General features: G+C 44.4%; 1 protein-coding gene across 1 annotated transcript in view; it reads right to left on the bottom strand.

Moving 5' to 3' along the window:
- Window positions 1-19,383, bottom strand: part of LOC122529609 (tyrosine-protein phosphatase Lar-like) — a 24,064-nt gene extending 4,681 nt beyond the window's left edge. Inside the window, exons 1-2 of the mRNA XM_043655894.1 lie at window positions 19,359-19,383; window positions 16,003-16,185 (exon numbers count right to left, since the gene is read on the bottom strand). Of these exons, the coding sequence (XP_043511829.1) occupies window positions 16,003-16,185; window positions 19,359-19,383 (208 nt within the window). The remainder of the gene's footprint in view (window positions 1-16,002; window positions 16,186-19,358) is intronic.
- Between the last annotated feature and the right edge of the window lie 3,454 nt (window positions 19,384-22,837).

Raw genomic sequence — 22,837 nt, forward strand, 5'->3', positions numbered from 1 at the left:
TTTTTTCCGCTCCAAAAATACTATAAATTGTCACAGTATGTAAAAACATTTAAAAATTTTTTTTTTTTTTTTTTTTTTTGGTCCAAGGCTCGGATCAAAGGGGCGTTCTACTCGAAACCGGGAAAAGAACGGAGCCGGTAGGGACGGGGAAGGGACCGGGAGCAGCGTCAAAGAGAGCTTCGGTGTTTTCCACGATCGACGTTTTCATCGTCGGCGCGCGTGGCCGCCGTCGTCGTCCGCGTACCTCTTTCACTTCTATCGATTTTAATCCGCTTATCCCGCTCTCCGAAACTTTTTCAATCCCCCTTCTTCTCACCCATCGTCGATACATCGATGCGCCGAAGTTTTTCAAACAAACTGCCACTTTGCTGCTCGAACGAAGTTCAAGGATGACGCAAGGGGGGACTCGCGGATACGCGAATGATTTTGTTCTTTCGTTCGTTCGTCCGTTTCGTTTTGTTCGTCTTTCTTCTTCTTCTATCCTCCATTGTACCAAATTTGCCGCAATGATTGAAATGACAATCAACTAAGACTCTTCGAGGCTGTCTTGACCAATCTTGACCAGCGCGTCTTTTAGTTCTTCGAGGAGTCTTCGAGCAACCTTTACGATCTTTAGCGCGACAGATACATAGTTCGTTAACTCGACGAAGCAGAACTCATTCGTGACATTTGCAGGGAATTCCATCCTTGGCAAGAAAAGAATGATTCGCGTTACGTCGACTTTCGCAGCTCTTTAGTTTCGTTTTTCCGGCTCTAATTGAGTCGGTAGCGAACCAACCGGTACTGTTGCAAGGAAACGTGGTGAAAGAGAGCGAGAGAGCGAGAGAGAGAGAGAGAGAGAGAGAGAGAGAATCCATTTCAAAGACCCGTCTTTTACAAAGACGGTCTATTCCACTTTCTGTTCGGCTGGTTCGTGAGCGACTTCCATGATGCATCAAGCCCCTTAGCACGATACCACGATGATGAACTAGCTGTTACGAGGCGTGTGATTATCTCCGTAGACGTCACTCCTTCGGTATAATTCAGGTCCCCCCCCCCCCCTTTGAATTCTCTCCGCTTTCTCTTCCCTGCGTGCCGCCGCCCTGCCTGCTCTCCACTCCCTTCTTTCGTCACGCTAACACCACCGCCGCCGCGTGCTCGCAAAGTAAACACGATCAGCTTGTTTTCCCATCCTTTCGACGGTGATGTTTTATCGAACGACAATGATAATTAATGGTTGGGGCTCCTCGAGAGTCGAGACTTTGGACATAGGCGCGCGAAACGTCGCTATACGTCAGTCTCAGTTTCACAAATTGAACACGCATATAATACACGTGCTGAAGTTTCATCATTAAAAAAACAGAAAAAAAAAGAATGTTGGAGCGCGTAGCGCAGCGTGGCTTTATAATAATTGATGAGGTAATAATCACTTTGGAATTTACTTAGGAATAACAATTTTACTCAGCGGACTCTTGTTACAAAGATGAACCTGGACAAGTACGTTCGAGCTGCTTATATAAATAATACATACACATACACATGTATCACATACATACCAATTGTACACTTAACCAATAGGAGATGTCGCGATTATAATAGATCTACAAGGTAGATGTAACAAAAGAAAAAAAAAAGAAAAATCGCACGGAATGCGCGCCCGCGATATTCAAAGTGGAGCACTTTGCGCTTACTGGATTTTTATGCAAATTGAAATTAATTAAAAATGCGGACACTCAGTCCGGGGCTAAAGCAGTATATCCAAGCTCTGTTGTTCCTTTCCGTTGTTTCCTGCACGAGCGGGCAGAGCGGAGGATACGAATCTACCGGGCGTATCTTCCGAGCGAAATAGAATTGTAGTCGAGTGCGCGGGGTTTAAATATTTTCCTACGAGCCCGTCAGCCGTATGGATTTGTAAGGTTTCGTTGCAAACGTGACTTCGGTGACTGGAGAAGGCTCGGTACACGAACGAGCAAACGAACGTCGGAGAGAGAGAGAGAGAGAGAAAGGAGGGGTCGAGGGCAGAAAACACTCCATCACGAGCGAGAAGCCAGGCAGTTTGATATCGCGTACGATCGGAATACGTAATCGAGCCTCATCTACAATTTCCAGCAAGTTGACCAGGAAGGAACGCGTGGTCATATTGTTATCCCGTCCAGTCACGTGCACGTTGTTAGCGTACCCGCGAAAAACTGAAATTGCCGCCAACAGCCGAACGCCGGAAACCGTGGCTCATCTTTTGTGCCTTTGCTTCTTCCGCACGTGTGGCTATCGCGAAACGCTCCAGCCGTTTTCGTTTCCACCAACTTCCTCGCTCCTCACGCGCAGTTTCCTTTCTGCTTCAAATTTCTCTCGAATTCCTATATCCTTTTTGTTTTCTCCATTCAAGACCTTGTTTCAGTGAAAAAAATTTCGAACTGAACAGGTTACAAATTCTAAGTTTTTTACTACCACATTTTTTTTTATTGCCGAACGAATATCGCGATGAATGTTGTAAATGAGGTGTTGCGTCGATGCAATAATGTTTCTGAGTGAAAAGAAGTTAGCTTTCAGTGTTCATTCGGAACACATCCGGAAGGACGATGAATTAAAAGTTGCAAGATGTCGCAAGAGTCTTCCGGGGTTCGAGAAATTCGGGGCGAATCGAATGAGAAATTAAATCAGGCTGAATGATAGAACTAAGTTTCAAATAGAATCTGAATCTAATTCGCCAGTCAAATGGCGATAAATATGTAAAGATAGAGACACGTTAATGATGCAACGTGGATTGAATTATATCAGGAAGCTCGATGGATATAAATGAATTGAAAATACGTAATTTATTATGTACAGCTGATGAGACATAGATACATTTATCCGGGCTTTTATGATAAATTAAAGGTGTTAATGATTCTTTAACGACCATTTTCTGACAATTACGAACGTTCGTGTAATACGAAAATAGAAAATCCGATGACGCTAATCACGGTTGACGCTGTTACAACCGAGATGAAAGTCAGCTCGTTTCCGCTACGTTTATAGAGGAACATATATTTACACTTGTAATTATTTATATTATTTGTTAAAAACCACGCGATAGCTGTCGTTATAGCGTTTAAGAGTGTCACTTAACGCTCGAGCTCGTTGGCTCGTGAAAAGTGATATTTATAATGAATACTTTTATTGGCGCGCGTTTAAATTTTACACCAGTAGCATGCAAAAAAATTCGATGATGCTTTTTAGTGTGTGCACTCAAGTCCAGTCAATTTTTAACTAACTACATTCAATGATACAGTTTGATCAAACTTCCATCGCTCATTTCGCGTGAGTAGAGACCAGGCTCTTTGTTCTCTGCGTGAATCGGCACAGCTTCTCAACAGTTATTTTTTTTCTTTGAACACTAGAACTGACGATTAGGCCATAAAATTTCCATCAAAGAAATTAAAGTAAAAAGAAAAAAAAAAAAAAAAAATGGAGTATACGTATTTTACGAAAAATTATTGAAATCTTTAAAAACCACACTGTTTTTAAGTCTACGAAGTGTCTAACAGAAATTGGTCATTTTGATAGTTTTAGCGTCAAGGTGGTCAATTTTAGGCGCGACAACACCCCAAAAAGATCGTCGATACGTCGGCGAACTGGTTCGAACTATTCGAACTGCGCGTCAACGCGAGCATTTTCTCGGCCCGCGATAAAACTCGACGACTAGTTCAAGCAGTGTACACGATCTATCTGGGTTTGCGTCGCGATAACGTCGTCGTCGTCGTCGTCGCGCGCGCGCGAGGGCTTTCACCGTGCAAGGAAGGTTGAAATCGAATAGAGATGAAAATCTACCTAAACGCTCCTCGTCTTCTCGCGAATATCCGCCGAGCCGTTTTACGAGATTTCTGCATGCCCCGTTTGAGCCGTCGAACGTGTTTAAGAACCCGGTCCTTTTCTTACTCGGATGGTCAATCCGCGACGCAACCCTTTAACGCGGCTGTTTGATCTTTTTTTTTTTTAATGAAAAGAGTCATTAGTAGATTGCGGGTATTCATGTAAACTCACGTTCGTTCACGTGGAATATTACTGTTGATAATGGTCGTATTTTCGATATATTATACGCGTGTTTGCATGTCACGTGTTTCTGCGATTTCGAATTTCCCATAAATGTAAAAAAAAAAAAAAAGGAAAATTTCTCGCAAATCTGAAAATCTCAGCGAGGATCGATATTATTTAGATAAGAATCGTTCGATAAAATATCGAAAGCGCAGTGTGTCTTTTTTCACAGAAGGATGCACGTTTGACTAGCCCGTCTGCCACGTTATAGGGAATTCTACTGAATTCTACCGAAACTTCGCCGATTTGTCTCTTTCTGACTAAGAGACGTTTAATTATCGCGTAGTTCAGAAAATTAAATCTAAATTATATCGAACAGTTTCGTAAATAGAATCGAGCAATAGAAAATGAGTCTAACAGTGAAGAAAATGAATCCAGCCAGCCAAAAAAAAAAACACGAGAGAGCATTTTTGGAGGAGACAACGTCACGTATCTGCTATCGGCAGGCGCGCGGAAGAGAGCGTTCTCGCGAAGCGGAAGCCCGGTTACACAGGCTTGTGAAGATGCACGTCTCTCGCCGACATAAATATGCAGGAAGATATCGGGGGGCGGCGCGCGGCGAGGAAGCGCGCAACGAGGAAGAGCAACATCGTGGGAGGGGGAGAAAACGTCGAAACTATTTGCGTGTGTTTGCTCGCCAATATTGAAATATCTCCCCTTATATTTAATATCGGGGCGAACGTGAAAATACACGCGATGTATATGCAGTGACTTGTAGTTTATTCGGTTTCGCGTTCGATACAACGTTCCGTCGCCCATTGACCGATCCCCCACCACTCTCTCCCCTCGAGGCAAAGGAGATGCCGATAGAAAAAAAAAAAAAAAAAAAGAAAAATGGATACAGATGGTGCCCGATATGGACGATGACTTGGGAAAGACGAACGCGTTTCGATTCGATCAGGATAGAATGCAAAACGGAAAATATGTTTACCCCGGGGGTGTATACGGAGGCATTTCGCTCGACGATGATGCAAGCCGTCGCGCTATTTTCTCTTTGACCCCCTTTCTGTGCGTTGTCGGCGACGGGAGAGGACACGAGGGAGAGACACGGACTTAATTCGCGAACGTTTTAATTACTTTCACAATTATGCACATCGATCGCGTAAAAGCAGAAAAGAAAGAGAGAGAAAGAAGTCAATTATAATTATTATAATTATCGTGAAATATTCAGTCGAGAGAGAGAGAGAGAGAGAGAAAGGGGCAGAGGGGGAGACAGGTCGGTTGGAGTGGAATGAAATACACGTTATAAAGGGAGAAGCGAGGTAATGGCTCGTAGTCGATGCTTTTCCAAACGGTGCACGTTCGACTCGGTGCACCAAAATACAAACAGAAAATATGTTTACACTGGAGCCACGGTTCCATTGGCGAACGTTTCATCCCCGTTTCACCAATACCGGGAAACCACCTCTCCCCGGTTGTTACAAACACACGTTTGTCCCGTATCAACGATTATATTAATCGTCAAGTACCATCGATTTTATTAACGCGCCGTTTCCATCGTGGGGCCAGCGAACGTGCGAGTTGTTCTTTTCCTTTTTTTTTTTCGATGACGCGCAGTCTGCGCGGACCACGGTGATTATTCGAGACTTTCGTGGGGTTTTGGAAGTGAAGTTCGACGCACTAATTTTGTTAGAGTATTTCTTCTTGCCTCTCGTCCCCTCTTCTCCCCCTTCTGCAAACGTTTCTCTATTTCGGCGAACGTTCGAAAGTGCGGCGCATTAACGTCAGAAATCTCGCTTTGCAAATACAAGAGAGAACGACGGCGAGACGAGGAGATTATGCGGGCATGAAACGTCTTCCGCTCGAGGATTCGAGTGAGTCGCGTCGCCGTCTGGCGAGAACGCGCGTCCCAACCGGAAAAGAGAAATCGAATTACCCGTTGACGTTTCCGCCTTCTCTTTTTGTCGTTCCATTTGCCGCGCATGGCGGGGAGAATTTAATCGAGGGGCAAACTCTCCCCCCGTCCCCTTTCATTCGCTCGTAGCCTCTTGAAATTAATATTTTTAACCATCCTCCCCCCTCCGCCGTCCGCTGCTTTCACGAACGTTAACGTCAAACATTTGGAAATTTCGTTGGCACCGTAATGACTGTTGATTATTATCGCGCCGCGGTTGTTTATGCAATTTTCAAGATAATTAAATTAAAATCGACTGGAAAAGTGAAATTCGTTTCCCCCGTTATAAATATTACAACGGGTGCGCTTTGCTTTGGACATTTTTGCAGATTAAACTTTAAAGTTTAATTCCAGCAACGTGTAAACACGAGCGAACTGTTTTAAAGGCGCGGAGGAATTAGAAAAGTTGGGAGATCGTGCGAATAATGCAAAATCAATTTGCCGTCAAATTATCGACAGAGTATGCTCATTAGCGATACGACGCTACAAAGCCTCTTCCATCTTTGGATTTAACAAATCTTCTTACGTACAAGCACGTTAAAATCCGCCCTCGTTGCCGTTACCGTTGTTTCCCATACACGGGAACGTATTTACCCCGTACATTGCCGTACACAAAAGATCGGTACAAAATACATAAAAGAGTGCACGATAAGACGGGGAGAAGAATAACAAGAAATGGCCAAGGTACAAAAGGTACGAAAAGATTGAGAGAAAAACATGAACAAAAACACACACACACAGAGAAAGACAGAGAGAGAGAGAGAGAGAGAGAGAGAGAGAGAGAGAGAGAGAGAGACGTGCTTTGTAACGAGGAACAAGATTTTATTGTGAATGAGTGTGCACAGTGGTATCGATGAAATCGAATCGAGGAAAGAGTTCAAAGCTTCATTAAAATGCATCCGCAGAGTTAAGAAGGCTGGGAACGAATTATTTCTGCCTCGTCAAGCCAATTTTCTTTCCACCGGGAATTTCCACCGGGCGATGTGTGTGTCCTTCTACCTTTGGCCGCGAGGATCCTTGGGCGAGAAGGTAGTAAGTACGTGGGCGGAAGTAAGGTGAGTTAGACGATCCCCCCTCTCTCTCTCTCTCTCTCTCTCTCTCTCTCTCTCTCTGTCGGTGTAGCCGACGGTGTCATAAGTCAACTCCCGGCGGGTAAAGGGTGGCCTAATGGCTCTGAGAGGGCGAGGTTACACCGAGCTCCTCCGGTGTTTTCCAACCAGGCAGGAAAGGAGATCGCGGGCTCTTTATAACCGCGTAACACGTCGACAAAAGGCCGGCGAGAGAGAGAGAGTAGTGGAGGAGAGGTGACACCGAGCTCACGATGGCCGAACTCACTATCGCCGCCGCGCTCCTTCTGTATTCCGTAGACGCAGGTGTTAAAGCAGAGAGCGTTTCGGCGATGAACCTCGTCTTCTGTTTCCAACTTTTCGCCCTCGTTCTTCTTCTACCTCGCCCGCCAAGTGCCGTCGAACGATACTTTACGAGCCTTCTAGCAGAAACTGCGAAACCTTCTCTCTCTCCTCGCCTCTTTTTTGATGGCTACTTAAAAACTATCGCCATCGTTTTTGCCCACCACCTCCCCCTCCCTCTCTCACGGTTGTTGTTTCAAAACACGATCCGTTGAACGTACAAACGGCCCGTGATTCGTTTCTCGTTGGCCGCTGTTGCGCGTACGGCCATTAGGACAATTTCCACGGTTCCTTCCTCCTTGCAGCGAATTCCTACGTTATCGTTACGGACAATTACAGAAGTTTCGAAACGATCGGGGATATTACGCTGGAATTAAGATGGAAATAGGCAAGGGCGGAGGATGGGGCAGAGAGAAGGGAAGAAACGGCGACGATAAGAGAGGAAGGAAGGAAGGATGGGGGTGGTTCTGGGTCCGAAAGAAGGAAGGAGGTAACAGCAGCGAAGCGAGAATCCCAAGGCAGGTGTTAAGAAGCGTCGTGGCGCAACAACGCTAGTTGCTCCGGGCTTGTTTCGAACTTGGAAGCTCCGCTCATCAAGCCTCGCAGCTTTAATGCCGGGAATTTTACGAGTGTCGACGAAGCGTTAACTGCCCTCTCTCACGCTCTCGCTTCCCTCCGCCACCGTGTTTTAACATTTCACTTCCACGCTTTATGACCGACGACTGGAAAATATAATTTAACGATTCCCGATCCGTTGAACTCGGGACGCTGTTCTTCTCTCTTTCTGTTTCATCACGCGAGAGCATCGTTTTGTCTTTGCTCGCTCACAGTACTAGTAAATATTTCGTTCGTGGTACCTTTTATGAAAAATCACTCGACTCCTCTCTCCTCGTTTTGAGGATGACCACTGATTCCAGCGTTCAAGCGAAACAGACTGCAAATTCGTCTCTGCAACTGCAGTTTACAACGATTCCCGATGAGTTTTCGTAACTGCACGTTAACCCACGTCTTCTTCTCTCCTCTTCGCAACATGTACGATCATCTTCACGCACGGTTGTCTCTCGAAACAGGGGGCGACAACAGGGCGGTGATTCCGAGGCCGTGTACACCTTTCCATAAACGTTGACGAAGCTTAAATGAAATATTAAATTGGTTTATCCGGCGTGCCTGGAGGATCCGCGCCGCCGGTTTAATTCTCTTCAATTATCGTAAAGTGCTGGCCGTTCACCAAAGCGACCGTTATTTTAATACACGCCGGGCGTGTCGCGTCGCGCCGCGCCGCGCCGCGCCGCGTCGCAGCCGACCGCCGTGTATAACTTTAATTAATTTGTCTCGTTTGCGCGATAAACGGAAATAGAGATTCGCCACCGCATTGTCCGAGTGTAACACGCGTTCCGTACAAGCGTCCTCTCTCTTGTCCTATCCTGTTTCTCTTCGTGCCGTGGCCACCACCGCCTCATCCGGACGCAGCGCCGAGCCGCGCCGCGCCGCGCGTCCTTTCCGCTCTTTCTCCAACCCCTCGTCCTGTGTTTCCATCGTCTTTTGTTTGCTTTGTTGCCAAGAATTTCCGAATTACGTTCCACCTGCGACCGTTCGCCAAAGCACCGTCTTTTTACCGGCCGTTTCATCGCGCTCCCTTGTCACGGACCTCGCGCGACAAACTATTCCAAGCGGCCAGCATACACACACACACACACACACACGCATATACATACCGGAGGACGAGTTTACAACGAGATCGTGAAATCGTAAAATCCCTCTCGTCCGACCAAAGTTTACACGTTTACATCGTTTCGGCACGGGGAAATCGCTGCGAGAAAGCCAGATTAGGCTCGTGCGCGAGACGTCTTCTATAAAAGTTGCGTGTTCTATGAAAAGTTTGATCGTCACGTTCGGATTCGTTCTTCAGATTACTTTGATAATTATACTCATTTTTTTCGAAGACTCCTTCCTCGATTCATGGTGTAAATAGTTGGTACAAAAGAAGATGAGAATATATATTGGAGATGAAAAGCTAGCGAACGTATTTATTTCACATAGGTTAATAAAAAAAAAAAAAAAAAAATAACAGTAATAATGATATTTCAGAAAACAAAAGCAATTTTTCAATTTTCTGCTTTTTAATTAGCACAAACTCGTTGTCCTCGTTGATTGAAATATTTGCCAAAGTTTCGACCTCGTTTCCGATCGTTAATGTCATTCTTCTCGGATGATCTGTCAAACTTATGTACGTCAAATTTTGTCAATCTCAAGCTTACCTTTCGCCAAGTTTTCATAAATTTGACGTACCTAAACGTCTCTGAATAATGGTGACCGGTTTGTAGAAAATCTCATCGCGTAAGAACGAATGTACTATAATTTTCTCACGATTTTTACGCGATCGAAAATTCCCCATAAACGCGCAAAAAGTTTTCTGTAGCAAATACTCATTGCCAGATATTTTTCTCAAGCTGCTACCAGTACAGATTTATTTGACTTAACAGATGAAGAATGAAAAACACGTCGGAACGTTTCGACTAAACAAGTAGTACTCTGTCGTAGTTGCAAAATCCATAATTTTCTGAAGCAATCTGAAATTCGTAACGCGTTAAGTGGGAAAACTCGCGGAATGTTTCGCTTTCGTTGGAATAAATGATTTTTCGTCACAACGTACGGAAATAAGAACGACGGGGCGACGTCGTCACGGACAACCGTGGAAGATGATGGAACAACGAGAGAAACTCGCAACGACACGATTTGTAATTTTAATATCGTTCGTGCAACGTTTATATTTCGACTATGGATCGTTCACGCATTTATGAGAAATTCAAACGTGCAAAAATGTGCGCAGAAACACGGCATAAAATATTCAAGGTAAAAATACTTGTCGTAACCTTTTAGAGGATGAAACCAATTTTAATTTAGCTCTCTCTCCGTTTCTTCAATCCCGCCGCGCTCGTAAAAATATGAAATTATATAAACATTAATCAGCGAAACATCGGTCTAATTACGTTACACTGTACTAATATTTGTTAACATTTGATCGTACTTTAATGCGCTTCTCGCTTTTAAGGGGAATAATCAGGAGATCTGCTAAAGAAAAAAAAAAAAAAAGAAAAATGCTATTTTCACTTCGCGTTTGCTAATTTTTTTAAACAAAAAGATCAAACTAGCAAGCTTAAAACCGAATATTAAAAAATTTTCGTCTACCTGAGAGACACACGCTGCTTTAATTTCTTTTCCTCCCTTTCTTTTCCAAGCGATACGCGTAATATCAAAACTTTAATTCATTTTCGCGAATCTCGTAATGATACGAGAGAGAATTCCTTGGAAAGAAAACAAAAGAGAGAGAGAGAGAGAGAGAGAGAGAGAGAGAAATATGTTCCATTGTATGAAATTTACAGAGGAGTTGACACGCGCGACACGCGCAGTCTGTCAAGTTTCAAACATTTCAAGAAATTTATATGTTTGAGGCGCGGTGTGTAGCTAATTTATTTCGTTGGTTAATGTCACGCGAATGTCCCGTAAAAAACGACGATCTTTTTTTTTTTTTCTCTCGATCCGCCGTCTCGATCAGCGTGGGTGGGATTTCAGCGAGATTTAACTAAATGTATATCGTTGGGCGAATGTCGAATGCTGTCGAGTTTCGAGTACGCTACATCGCACGGCCACTCTATAACAGTCGAGGATGCTTTGATATTATTAACGCAAATTGCGAAACGCGGCGTTACGTTCGCCAAATGAATGCAAACAACGCCGTGCCACCGTGGCGGTATACTTGCAACAATGGCGATGTTAGAAACGTTCTGTGAAAATTTCAACGTTAACCTAACGTAACGTTGACAATGGTAGCCGACGAAAATTTAATTTCCACGGAATCTGAATAACACACGCCCGGGGCATGTAGACGTGCTCCGTGGTCGCGGCACCCTTTGCTTTTTCTATGGGCTCTGTCTTTTTGAACGTCGCGGAACATTCGACCGGAGTTAGGCACGGAACGTGTACTTACGTGTACAAGGTGTGTCCGGGGGAGTTTAACGTTCTACGAGCAAAGAAAATTAGAGATTTGTGATTTCGAACGTACATATGTGTACATATTTGAAGAAAAGTTTGCTCCAACTTGTTCAAAGAATTTTGATTGGGCGGCGTATAAGTGCAATATCGTGGTATATCGTCGAGCTTCGCTAGTCTCTTCCTGTTGAAATCGCCAGACATTTAGCTGAAAAGCATCTTCACGTATACATTGCAAGTCTTTTTGCATGCGTCGTATTGTTTCCTTTTTCAAAATAAAACAACGAAATACTCGTTTAAATTGACACGCAATGAAAGAACACTTGACCAGTTTGCGCACAATTTTTTGGAGGAAATAAGCTCAATCTCTTGCGTTGAAATGACTCACGTCGAGAACTTTTTCTCCCAAAATTGCAATATTTTCTCAGTTTTCAAGTATATTTAAGTATAACCCAGACAAAGCAAATAATAAATTTATTACTTTTCGATAATTTCTATCCAGCGATGTCACGTCGATGACGAGTTAAAAAAATGAAAGCGACGAATTATTGTACGTATACACGGTGTTGGTCATTCGTTATGGTCCGCAATCGGTTGCCAGCGCAAGTGGTTAAAATGCCCCTCTGTCAAGTGACGAACGATCCCCAGGATTGAAACTGAAATTACACTTTTTTTTTACAACGCCTACGGCCAACTGTCGGCGCCAATCCTAACAACGTATAACGAATAAAAATCATTTATACATCGTGATAAAATTTCTGTCAAGTTTGCAACGACGAAGGCACAAAACAAAATGCACGAGCACATTTCAACGGTGAATTTATACAGTTTTGCCGCGAGATTTTAGGTTTTGCTTTCCACCTGCGGGCAAAGTTGGAACGTTAAACCTCCGGACACCCCGTATAAGTAAATACGAGGCTGGATAACGCACGGCCGTTAAACAGGTTACTGTACATGACGCACGACTAACGCTTTGTCTCCTCCTCCTACTTTTATCCGCGTCTTTCTCACCCTCCGCGATGCTTCTTGCGCCGCGAACCTGTGCGTTCCTCTCCTCTTCCATCCATTTTCTTTTCACGGAACTTGCTCGCGTACACGGATACACGTAGGCAGTAAGTACATTGCCCCCGTCGTGTACTTTTTGTAATACATTAAGCCATATATCTTATGGGATATACGTAGAGAGACGACGATGTCGTATGGCGATGGCTTCTAACGGTATTGACGGTGGGGTGGAAGACACGCGAATGACGTTAAGGGAGTTACTGAGCGAGCGAGCGAGCGAGCGAGCGAGTGACTGATGCGACTCTGCAGGCCGATGCTTTCTCTTGCTTCCCGATGCTTGTCACTCCTCTTCCCCTTGATTCGTGCCAAGCAACATTTTGTGCAATCGTTGAATGCAAAACCTTTTACTTTGTCAATGGTTGCAAATGGTATTTTTCGTACAGTTTGGATTTAATTTTCAGTTAGAACGACTGAGATGTCCCCTGAGGCACGAAGATTGATTTATTTAGCCGATTAAAATACAGCCTTTCTCCAATTTTCATCCAAGTACCCGAGACCTTCAACGGCGTTGAAGAAGCCAATAAAAAAAAGAAAAAGTCAATCATCGATATTCAATATAGCGTTCGAAGGATGCTAAACAATTCGATATCCTTCGTTCGACTCACGCGAGTGTTCTCGCTTACTGCTCGATTCTTCTTTTCTCTTTCCTAGCGTGTTGCGTCCCACGTGTCTCTTTCAACGATTCAAAACCGCGTTGTACATCGATATTTTCTATCCTACGATAGATACTACTCTTTACTCTGTATCGGAGAACTCTATGGTCGGAGGAAGTCCGGCGGCCGATGTGTGTATTCGATCGAATTCTCTCCCCCTTCCCCATCGAGCAAAATTCCACCATAACGTAGCTGCCTGGCGAGGATTGTAAGATGCTCCTGGCGAGCGCGCGCGTTTCCACGTAGTGGTAGGTGCAGACGGATGACGAGCACGCACGCACGCGATATCCCCGTTTATACGTGCCACGCATACGAATTGCCCCGCGGATTGCCAGAATCGTAAGATCGACGCGCGTGCGACCGAGGCACGGATGTGCGGCGCGAGCGCGATACACACTGGCTTCCTTCTCGCTTCATTCTAGTTGGAAGGGAGTTGACGACGTCAACGATAGTCGAAGAGACGTTCGAGAAGCCACGAAACGAATGAATTTCGCGTTAATCGCGGGAGAAGGTAGGAGACGAGACAGCAGCGATGGAAAGTCGTCGACGCCGGGAAGAATGAATTTTGCGGAAGAGCGTCTAACGCTAGAGTGGGGAACGCGGCGGGTAGGCAGCGAACAGGCCAGCCGGATATATGCATAACGCGTGCACACACATACACAGGCACGCGCGCGCGCGCGCGCGTGTATCCCGGCTGCACGATACTCGGCCGAACGATACTAGCGTGTATGCAGCCAGCTTTCCTCCATCTAATGTATACTTTTCACGTCGAGGCAAACTGCGCCGGCCGTCGTAAAGATAGGCAAGTGCACGCCGGTATTACGTGACGTGCCGTTCGATAATGATACCACCATTGCGATAAAAACAAAGTGAACGTTTTATGTATACCTCGACGTGTGTGTATGTGTGTGTGTGTGTGTGTGTGTAAGAACGGGAGGGGTGTGCGCGCACGTTCGCCACGGAAAAATAATGATAATAGGTTAGGCGTCGTGCGTTGGCGAAACAACTTTCGTATATAGAGAAGTTGACTTCTATCGTCGACTCGTCCTCCATCCCACGTTCATTCGCGTCGTTATCGCGAATTATATTCGCGAATCGTAACATTTCATTTTTCCTCTTCCTCTCTCTCTCTCTCTCTTTTTTAACCCATCTATTTTTTTCTTTTTTGTCTGCGGTGAAAGAACCGCAGGATTTTCGAAATCACTCGTCTCTTGATCGCCGCTTGAAACATTTTTTCACGGACCCACCAGCCACCCATCTATCGACGCTTGAAATTAGCGGATGATCGAGGATGAACGATCGATCGATCGAGTAGAATCGTGCAGTGGAGGAAAGGAGGGAGGAGAGCGTGGAGAATGTCGCCAGTAGTACGGGTCGGTTTATGCACCGGCATTAGTTACCGACTCGCCGGGAACGAGTATACACACCGTGCGGCACGTGTCACGAGAGAGTAACGAGCAGCTGACCGAATCACGGCCGGCCGAAGCTTGTTTCTCTGCGAATCGATTTGCTCGCGATTTTTCAGACATTTTTTTTTCTTTTTTTTTCGTTTTTCTTTCGTTGCAGCGAGTCGCTACGTTCACGAAGGAGGTTCTTTCGTGAATATATCGCACACGTTGCGCCAGATTGGACATTCCATTGATCGCGAGACTGCGATTGTCGGGTTGAAACGCGTTTCTATGCGTTTGCGAACAATTTGAAGAAACAAGGATGCGCATTGAGATTAATTCAAACTTACCAATTCTACTGAAACTTCACAAAATTATAGAATCTAGATCGTCGTAGAATTATAGAACAAGTTTTTCTTGCAATTGACAGTTTTAATCTGAATCTTGATTGAATGCTCGTGCTGCATGTTTGGCAGAATTAATTACGCGCTAATAATATCGACGTTTGGAGCCGAGATGGGCTCCTTTCACAGCGATTTGACAGATGACAGATGGTGGTGACCAATTTGGATCGGGCGTGTGAAATTTTTAGCCACCAAAATAAGCGTTTCAGTTTCATATCTTACTCTTTGTCTGAAATATAGAAGTTCTAAAGATTTAGAGTACGTTTCTCAGACGAGCTGAATCGATAAACTTTCCGTTTTCGGAAAACTCACGATAGTGTCACAATTCTCAGTTCAGAGTACAGAATTTGTGACTAGACACCGTGTGTTTGAGGATCGAAGAAATCGCGATTTCGACAAAGAAACAAAACGTTGACGTTTGCCAGAAATTCCTTCCCCCCAAAAAACAGATATTTTTAACAGAACCGATCGTTAAACCCGGGACGAACCGATCGAATCGAATCGAGGGAGAACGCGTTGGATCTTTGGCAGTTTAATCGAAAATACGTTGGACGATGCGGGTGGATCGGCCGTACGAACGAACAGACACGAAGTGTACTTGGCGAGGAGAGCGGTGCAGAGCAGGTGCGCGCTCTCTGCAAACGAGATGGATGTGCTGGATGTTCCCATATCGCGTGACCACTCGATCAACGCTGCCGCCAGTTGACAGTGACTTACGCACTCTGGCACTCGACGAGATATGACACGCGCCACCGAGCGTCCGCTCTATTGTTACTTCGAACATCTTCGATCTACCCGCAATCCAGATTTTTTCCTTGCCTCTCATCCGGCACAGATCCCCTTCCATTATCACCTTTCGCTAGCGAAGTCTACGTAAAGGCTTCGACATCTTCGAGTAATAAATTCCACGATTCGAACACTTTTCAGAGTGTTTGCTGTGAGATAGGCGAGACACGTTGTATAAACTCGATTTGAACGCTCTCAGAGCTGCGTGTGAGGTAGTAGACGAGACGAGGTCGTGTGAGAAGGAAAGGGTAGTTGAGAGTCTGCTAACGTGTAAGAAGGATGGTTTTCTGCAGAGCAAAGCCGTATTATTTCATCGCGTCGTCTCGCGTAAATTAGCGACGACGAACAGGATTCACTCACCTGTATCCAGAACCGTGTATCGTGGATTGGTCGTGTCGATGGGCAGCATGTCTCGTACCCAGGAAATGATCGGCGGCGGTGAGCCGACAGCGGTGCACAGCAGCACCGCGTTATGCCCCATCTCCACCACCTTGGTCGTCGGTGCCTGCGATATTAACGGGAACCCGTTCGGCAATTTCTCCGCTGTAACAAAAATATAATGCTGTATAAAAACACGCAGTCTGGGTGGATCGATCGAAAATAAAACTCTGAAACTGTATCAAACTTTGCATATTTCCTCAACCGACGACTGAGGTATAAAATTTCCATCGGAAACGTTGAAAAATGGAAAATGGAATTTGCAATTACAATTACAAGATGCTTTCGTTTGCACGCTTTTCGAAAGATCGTTCAGATTTTTAAAAATTTTACAGACGTTTCATTTTACGTAGAATTTCTAACAAACATCGTAGATTAGTCATTTCGAAGGAACGACAGAACTACACGGTGTATAACGTAGCTAGCAGCCTTCCGGATGTGTTCGTTCGTCTTTCTCCATATTTCCAGGCAGCCTCCAATTTCGCGAGCCGTGTCGTCGTTCTTCTTGTCTCGAGAAACGCGAGATAAATCGATCGGCTTTCACGGCATTTACGTCCAAGAATAGAAATTTTTCGAGCTATCGATCCACCTGTCCGCCCCCTTCTCCCTCTCCGCTGTAAACCGTTTTACCAACTTTTTTCCGGTATATTGAATTCTGATTCTATTCGCGAACACTCGGACACCCGGCGGCGTATACGGTCGCATCCGCCCCGGCTGGATAGTTCTAGCTCCCCTCCGAATCATCTTCTAGAAGACGAGAAGCCTCTGTTTCTCTCCCACCGCTGGGAGATAGAAATGGAAACCGAAGGGCGAGTATATATATATATATATATATCCTCTCCTCGCCAGTAGCTGCGATAGTTTTCCCTAACTTTTGATCCCGCGGGACTGACCGCACGCCCAGAGCTTTTCCACCGCTACCGCCGGCGAGACTAGAGATGGGATCGGAGTGCCCTCGCAAGTTGATCTGAACCTTTAATCGTTTCGAGTTAAACCCTTCCTAAATATTTTCAATGGTACTTGCCAGCACGTCTAAGCTCACCGAAATCGTTTCACGGAATACTCGCGGAAATGAGAAACGATACTTGCGACGTGGACCTCTGTATGCCAGTGGATAGAGGTAGGGAACGAACGACAAGTGGTATTAACTAGCATTTACCCTCGAAAACTCTCTTTGCACGTATCGTCTACCAACAATTTATTTACATTGAAGCATTGCTTTAAAAATGAAATGACGCACAGCATTGTGGAAATAATCATTCAAATGGTATTTAAAGGGTTAGGTTTGTCTCTGAATTAGACAGAATATTAACTTATTGTTAATATGTAAAAACGAGTGACAATATTTCTGTTGACAAAACGCCTAAATACAATAATAGATATCATACTTTTCTTGAATTTTCGCATCGTTACACGTTCTTGCATTTTTAGATACTTGGATAAAACTATTATTATTATTGTTCAAGTGACGAAGAAACACACACACACACACACAAACAAACAAACAAATATACAGAGGATTTATATTTGAACGTAAGATTGATGGTACTTCGTGGTTTCGCGTAAACAGTGTAAACTGAAACACCGCAATCTTTCGACAGAAGGGTAACGATAAATCCTCGAACGATCGTAGGAGAACGTAAGTTTCGGAAGCAAGTTTTGCCCAGGGTTCATTCTCACGTCATAACACCGCGGATACCGCGTCGTTAAACACCGCTGGATAAACTGGAAACATTCGCGGAAGTTAATTCGCTGTAAAGTCCATATTTGCACCCCCGAGGGGAAGAGGGAGGGGGAGAAGTTGCCCAAGTGTTTTTTTTCGTTTTTTTTTTTTTTTTTTTTTCGTTTTCTTGCCCTCGCTACGAAATCTCGCCCCCAGTGAGTAACGAAGCCGAAGTCTCGCCGTGTCGTTAGCCGGGGGATGAAATTAATTTTCACTTGTTTTGCAGAGCACGCCGGGTTTCACCCTCGTTCCTCACGTAATTATGACGATACCACGGTGTTAATCCTTCGGAGGCGAGTGAGCGGCGAACTGGTACTTGAACGTAAGTTCGAGGATGTTGCACTCGAACTTTTCGAACAGCTTGCACTTCGCGGGACACGGGATTCGATTTCAACGGGGCTTCACTGTCTCTCGAAACCCTTCACGACGAATTTTTCTTCTTTTTTTGTTCCGGAAGATCTTTGTTTCTTCTGATATTTTCTCTTTCTCTCCCTCTCTCTTTTTTTTTTCTTGTAATTTAAACATCAAACATGGATAACTGCGTCGCGTGGAATTAATTAAAAGTGCGTTCCAGTTTCCAGCGAGGCCTCGATGAACCGTCGTCGTTATGTCCGACAATCTTCCACGTCATCGGTAATTACACCGGGCTCGCGTTACTCGCAAAGTGCCCTCTCGTCGTTCTCGCCACGCTTCCCAGTCTCTGGGTTACGTTTCCAGGTCTGGCGATATACGGAGAACAGACGACATCGCGCCGCAGGTGGTATTTTTAACTTCGTAAATGATGCAACGACCACGTAGGCTATCGTGTTCTCAAAAGGTTGTGAACTGTTAACAGAACATTTCGCCGAAACGTCTGGCGCGAACGTCACTGCAGATTTTGGCGCTGGAATGACGTGCCACGCGCGTCGAGAATTTTTTGTTCCAACATTGTAATATTCTCTCAGTTTCAAGTATATTTAAGTAAAACAAATAATACATTTTGCTTCTCAATAATTTCTATCCAGCGATATCATACCAACGAGTTCAAACAGAAAGCGACGAATTGTCGTACACTCGTTTGGTCACTCATTATGGTCCGCAATCAGTTGCCAGCGCAAGTGGTTAGAGGTACGAACCTCCTTTGCGATTCACGTTCACGAGGGAGCGATAAGAGATCGGAGAGAGAGAGAAAATAATTACAAATTTGTAATTTGTTAAATGACAGAAAGATGTTCGCGATAAGTCGTGATCTTTCACTTTGTAGATGTTTTCAGGCTCGAGAATTATTAGTACAATGGCAACGGGAACTTGGGTGGGTGGAAGTTAGGAAAGTGCGACGCGATCAAACTGTAATTGCCAGGGCCCGGTGCTTCGTAAATCGTTCTTTTATAATCTCGTCAATTAAAAGAGCAATCGGAACTCCCGGGTCCCGGGTCGGTCGGTTTCCCCGGTACGACTTTCGCCAACTTTGATCCGGAGTCGTCGCCTCCTCTTCCCGTAAATACGTTATAAGTCTGGGAGAACCTGTTGGATCGTTTGTCGCGATCAACGCAGGATTCTACCAGCTATATCTCACCTTCTGACAATTTTTGTTTAGTCATTGATCTAAACATTAGCTATCGTTAAAAAGTCTGGGATCGTAGCTGCACTCGCGTGTAAAAAAAAAAAAAAAAATAAAGAAGCTGACCCGTTTAAATTTTCTGAAAACTCACGGAGGGAATCGAGACACCGAGAGAACGAATGCAACGAAGAGCGAAGAGTTTTGCGATAAATCCGTGAATAATCTGAAAGGAACGACGGTGAAAGAAAGGATTGGATTCTGTTACGGTTGTCACACACTGTTACATGCACATGACTCGCTACTTTCTTCGGGATCGGTCTAACCGGGAAACGTTTGCTTCGGCTTCTCCGTCGAAATAAAAATACTTCGTGTCTTCTTTCTTCGTCAAAATAAAAATCGATTTTCGTTGTTGTTACAAGATTAGTTTTTTATTAGTTATTATGTTATGTTATCAGTGTTATTACAGGATTAGTTTATCGTATTTTCCATCATTTCGTTACGACTGTTTTCCATCTACTAACAATAATAGATTTTCAATTTTACTTTTTTCTTTTGTAAAAGTCTCCTGATTTATTGGCGAAATATTCTGCAAGTACCGATTTTAACAGCACTGACCAAGAGGGAGGATTTTCCCCTTAGAAAGTGCTTTATGGACCGGAAAAGATGATAGTTTGATGGTGCCATATCGGAAGAATATGGTGGATACGACTATTACAAGTCGGTTTAAAAGTGGATCTTTCTCAATGCGATGAACTAAAAAAACTTACACAGTGATTGTCACGCAAGTCACGTGGCACTTTCCTTTTTTAATGTGTGAACTTAGAAAATCTCCAAATCTGTGAAATTCTACTTTAAATCCCGAGCAGTTTGACGATGATCCAATTCAATAAAAACTCGTCGTTGGCAACATTTGCGGACGTTCAAACAACTTGAACATAGACAGCAAATTACACTGGTTGCCTCGGCGATATTGCTATTCCTATTGAAATTCAAACAGCGCATGGTATCTAACATGTTCTTCCACAAAGTTTCTCTCTTAATAGAATAGAATAAAAACTGAATAACAAATTGTACACACCTTGAGATATCTATCCCTCTTTACGAAATTTGGAAGCAATATCTCGAGTTAGAGCGAGCGAACCTATACAAACATCTCCTGAAAAGAAGTCGGACGAAATTATTTTCTGGTACTCCCTGTACACAAGCGCTTGAGTTTTTAAAAAAAGCACGAAGTGAGAGAGAGACTAGCAAAAATTAACTAGTAAAAATTTCTCTCTCTCTCTCTCTCGAGGTAGATTTCGCTCGATCCCGTTAACGAGCGCAATTAACGCCCTAGAAATCGTTGGCATTTCGGTCGTGGAAGGTTGCTGCTCGGTTTGGTGCACTCGACGCGGAGGCGAAGTCGCTTGAATTCTGTCAGATTCAGTCGACTGTCGTGTCATCCGGTTGGCGAAGAGCGTCGCTCTCTCTCTCTCTCTCTCTCTCTCTCTGTCTCTCTCCTCGTTCTTCGGGCACTTTCAGCGGATCTTTCGTCCATTGTTTCCTTCGCCGGCGCGGTTTTCTTTTGTCCTCGTTATCGTTCGAGTTATCCGGCAGGGCGGGCGCCAATTATATCGGCGACCATGAGCGGTGTTCACGGCCGACAATAGAGAAGAAATCGCCCTCACCCCTCCTCGCAGAATCGTCCGTGACACCGCGACGAGTCTCATGTTCCTCTTCACCATCTCTTTCGTTACACCCTTTCCTCCTCGCGTTCCATACACCGTGACGAACAATTCCTCTCTCATCGTCGCCGCTTTCATCAACCATCGTCGACAATACGAACCGCGGCCGCGCGAGAAACCTCCACGCTAAACGCCATTGCTTGTGCCCGGGTGTCCTCCGGAAGCGGTCCCTTCCGATTTCGTATCGGGTGTCAGTCATGGCAGGGAAGAACGATCTCCCGTTTGTATTCCGTTCTGTGTTTCTTCATATCTCGCCGATAAAATTACAGAAACAGTTGCTTTCGCGACGCTTTGTGGTCATAGAAATTGCAACTGATCGTGATTTAGAAATCATTGTGCCGTTCGAATTGTTAATTTCTCTGAGAAAGGAACACGTTTCTTTTTTTTTTTTTTTTTTTTTTTGACTTGAAATTAGGGTTTATCAGTTTTTAACTTTACAATCAAAGTCGTTCGATACGATCGGCTTTCAACGAATTTCGCTGGCGACTGATTGCGGACCATAACGAGCGACCAAACCGTATACGATAATTCGTCGCTTTCTTCTTGAACTCGTCGGTACGTTATCACTGGATAGAAATTATTGAGGAGTAACGAATTTGTTATTCGTTTATACTTAAATATACTTAAAATTGAGAAAATATTGGTAATATTGATAAAAAATAATTATCATTACGAAGCAACACTTCAGTGGTATTTAACACGAAATTTTGTTGATTATATCTTTCCAACGTGTGATATTTGAATTTGAAGCAATCATCAACTGTGCATTGCGAATTTGCTAAAACAAGTATAACATACAAGAGTTGAGTGACACGTAGTTTCAATCTCTGGAAAAATCATATCCTCCGCTAGTTTTTGAAGTTTCGTAAGAAGCAATGAGAAGTCTAGTTTATGCGACTTAAGGGACTACGACTTACGAAATTTCTCCTTTCTGAAATTCTTTCGTTCTTCTTACGTCGTCATTGTTGCTTTCACTCTAGTCTGTTTCAGATATTATACCATACACGGCATCATACAATACCAAATGTATATGTTTGTCACAATAATCAGCAAATTATAAAAAGGGAAAGTCCGTAGCTGTTGGCTAGATTTAGTCGAGTGCAAAGGGTTATACTATTATACATATTATTATATTATACTATCATACTATTGTACATCGCATCATACAATACCAAATGTATATGTTTGTCACAATGATCAAATTATAAAAAGAGAAAGTCCGAAGCTGTTGGCTAGATTTAGTCGAGTGCAAAGGGTTAAACTTCTCGAGAATTCACGAACGAAACGCCATTGTCTCCACGTCGGTTCGTCGATTGCCCACCTTCTTGCCAAAGTTCTCCTTGGAGAACCTTGCTCCACGCAAAAAAGGATAAACGGACGCCCGGAAACGGCGTCGTCGCTCGGTTTACCGAGTTTTCCATGAAAACTCGACCGACTTTCCAGAAAAATTCGCGCCGTTTCTTCATCCATTCTTCCCATTCTTTCTGGCTCATTCTCCTCTTGCACTCGCGGTGAAGAAACCGCGGAGTATGGAAATTCTCGCGTCGTGGCGAGGGCAACAGCGATCCTCCGTTTGCGTTCGTTTCCACGGGTAGTCGACAATGCGACGACGGATTTCCCGGGATATGGAGCAGAAATAAAGCACCGCGTTGTGCGGCGGCGGGAAGCTAGTTGGAAAGAGGTGGGAGGCGCGAGAGCGCCCAGCGTAAATGGAGGAATCAATTTAGCGCTCGGGCTTTGTTTCATCGTTCTCATCGATTATCAAATAAA

This window comes from Frieseomelitta varia, unplaced genomic scaffold, assembly GCF_011392965.1.
Source record: "Frieseomelitta varia isolate USP_RPSP 00005682 unplaced genomic scaffold, Fvar_1.2 scaffold_3, whole genome shotgun sequence".
Taxonomy (NCBI): domain Eukaryota; kingdom Metazoa; phylum Arthropoda; class Insecta; order Hymenoptera; family Apidae; genus Frieseomelitta; species Frieseomelitta varia.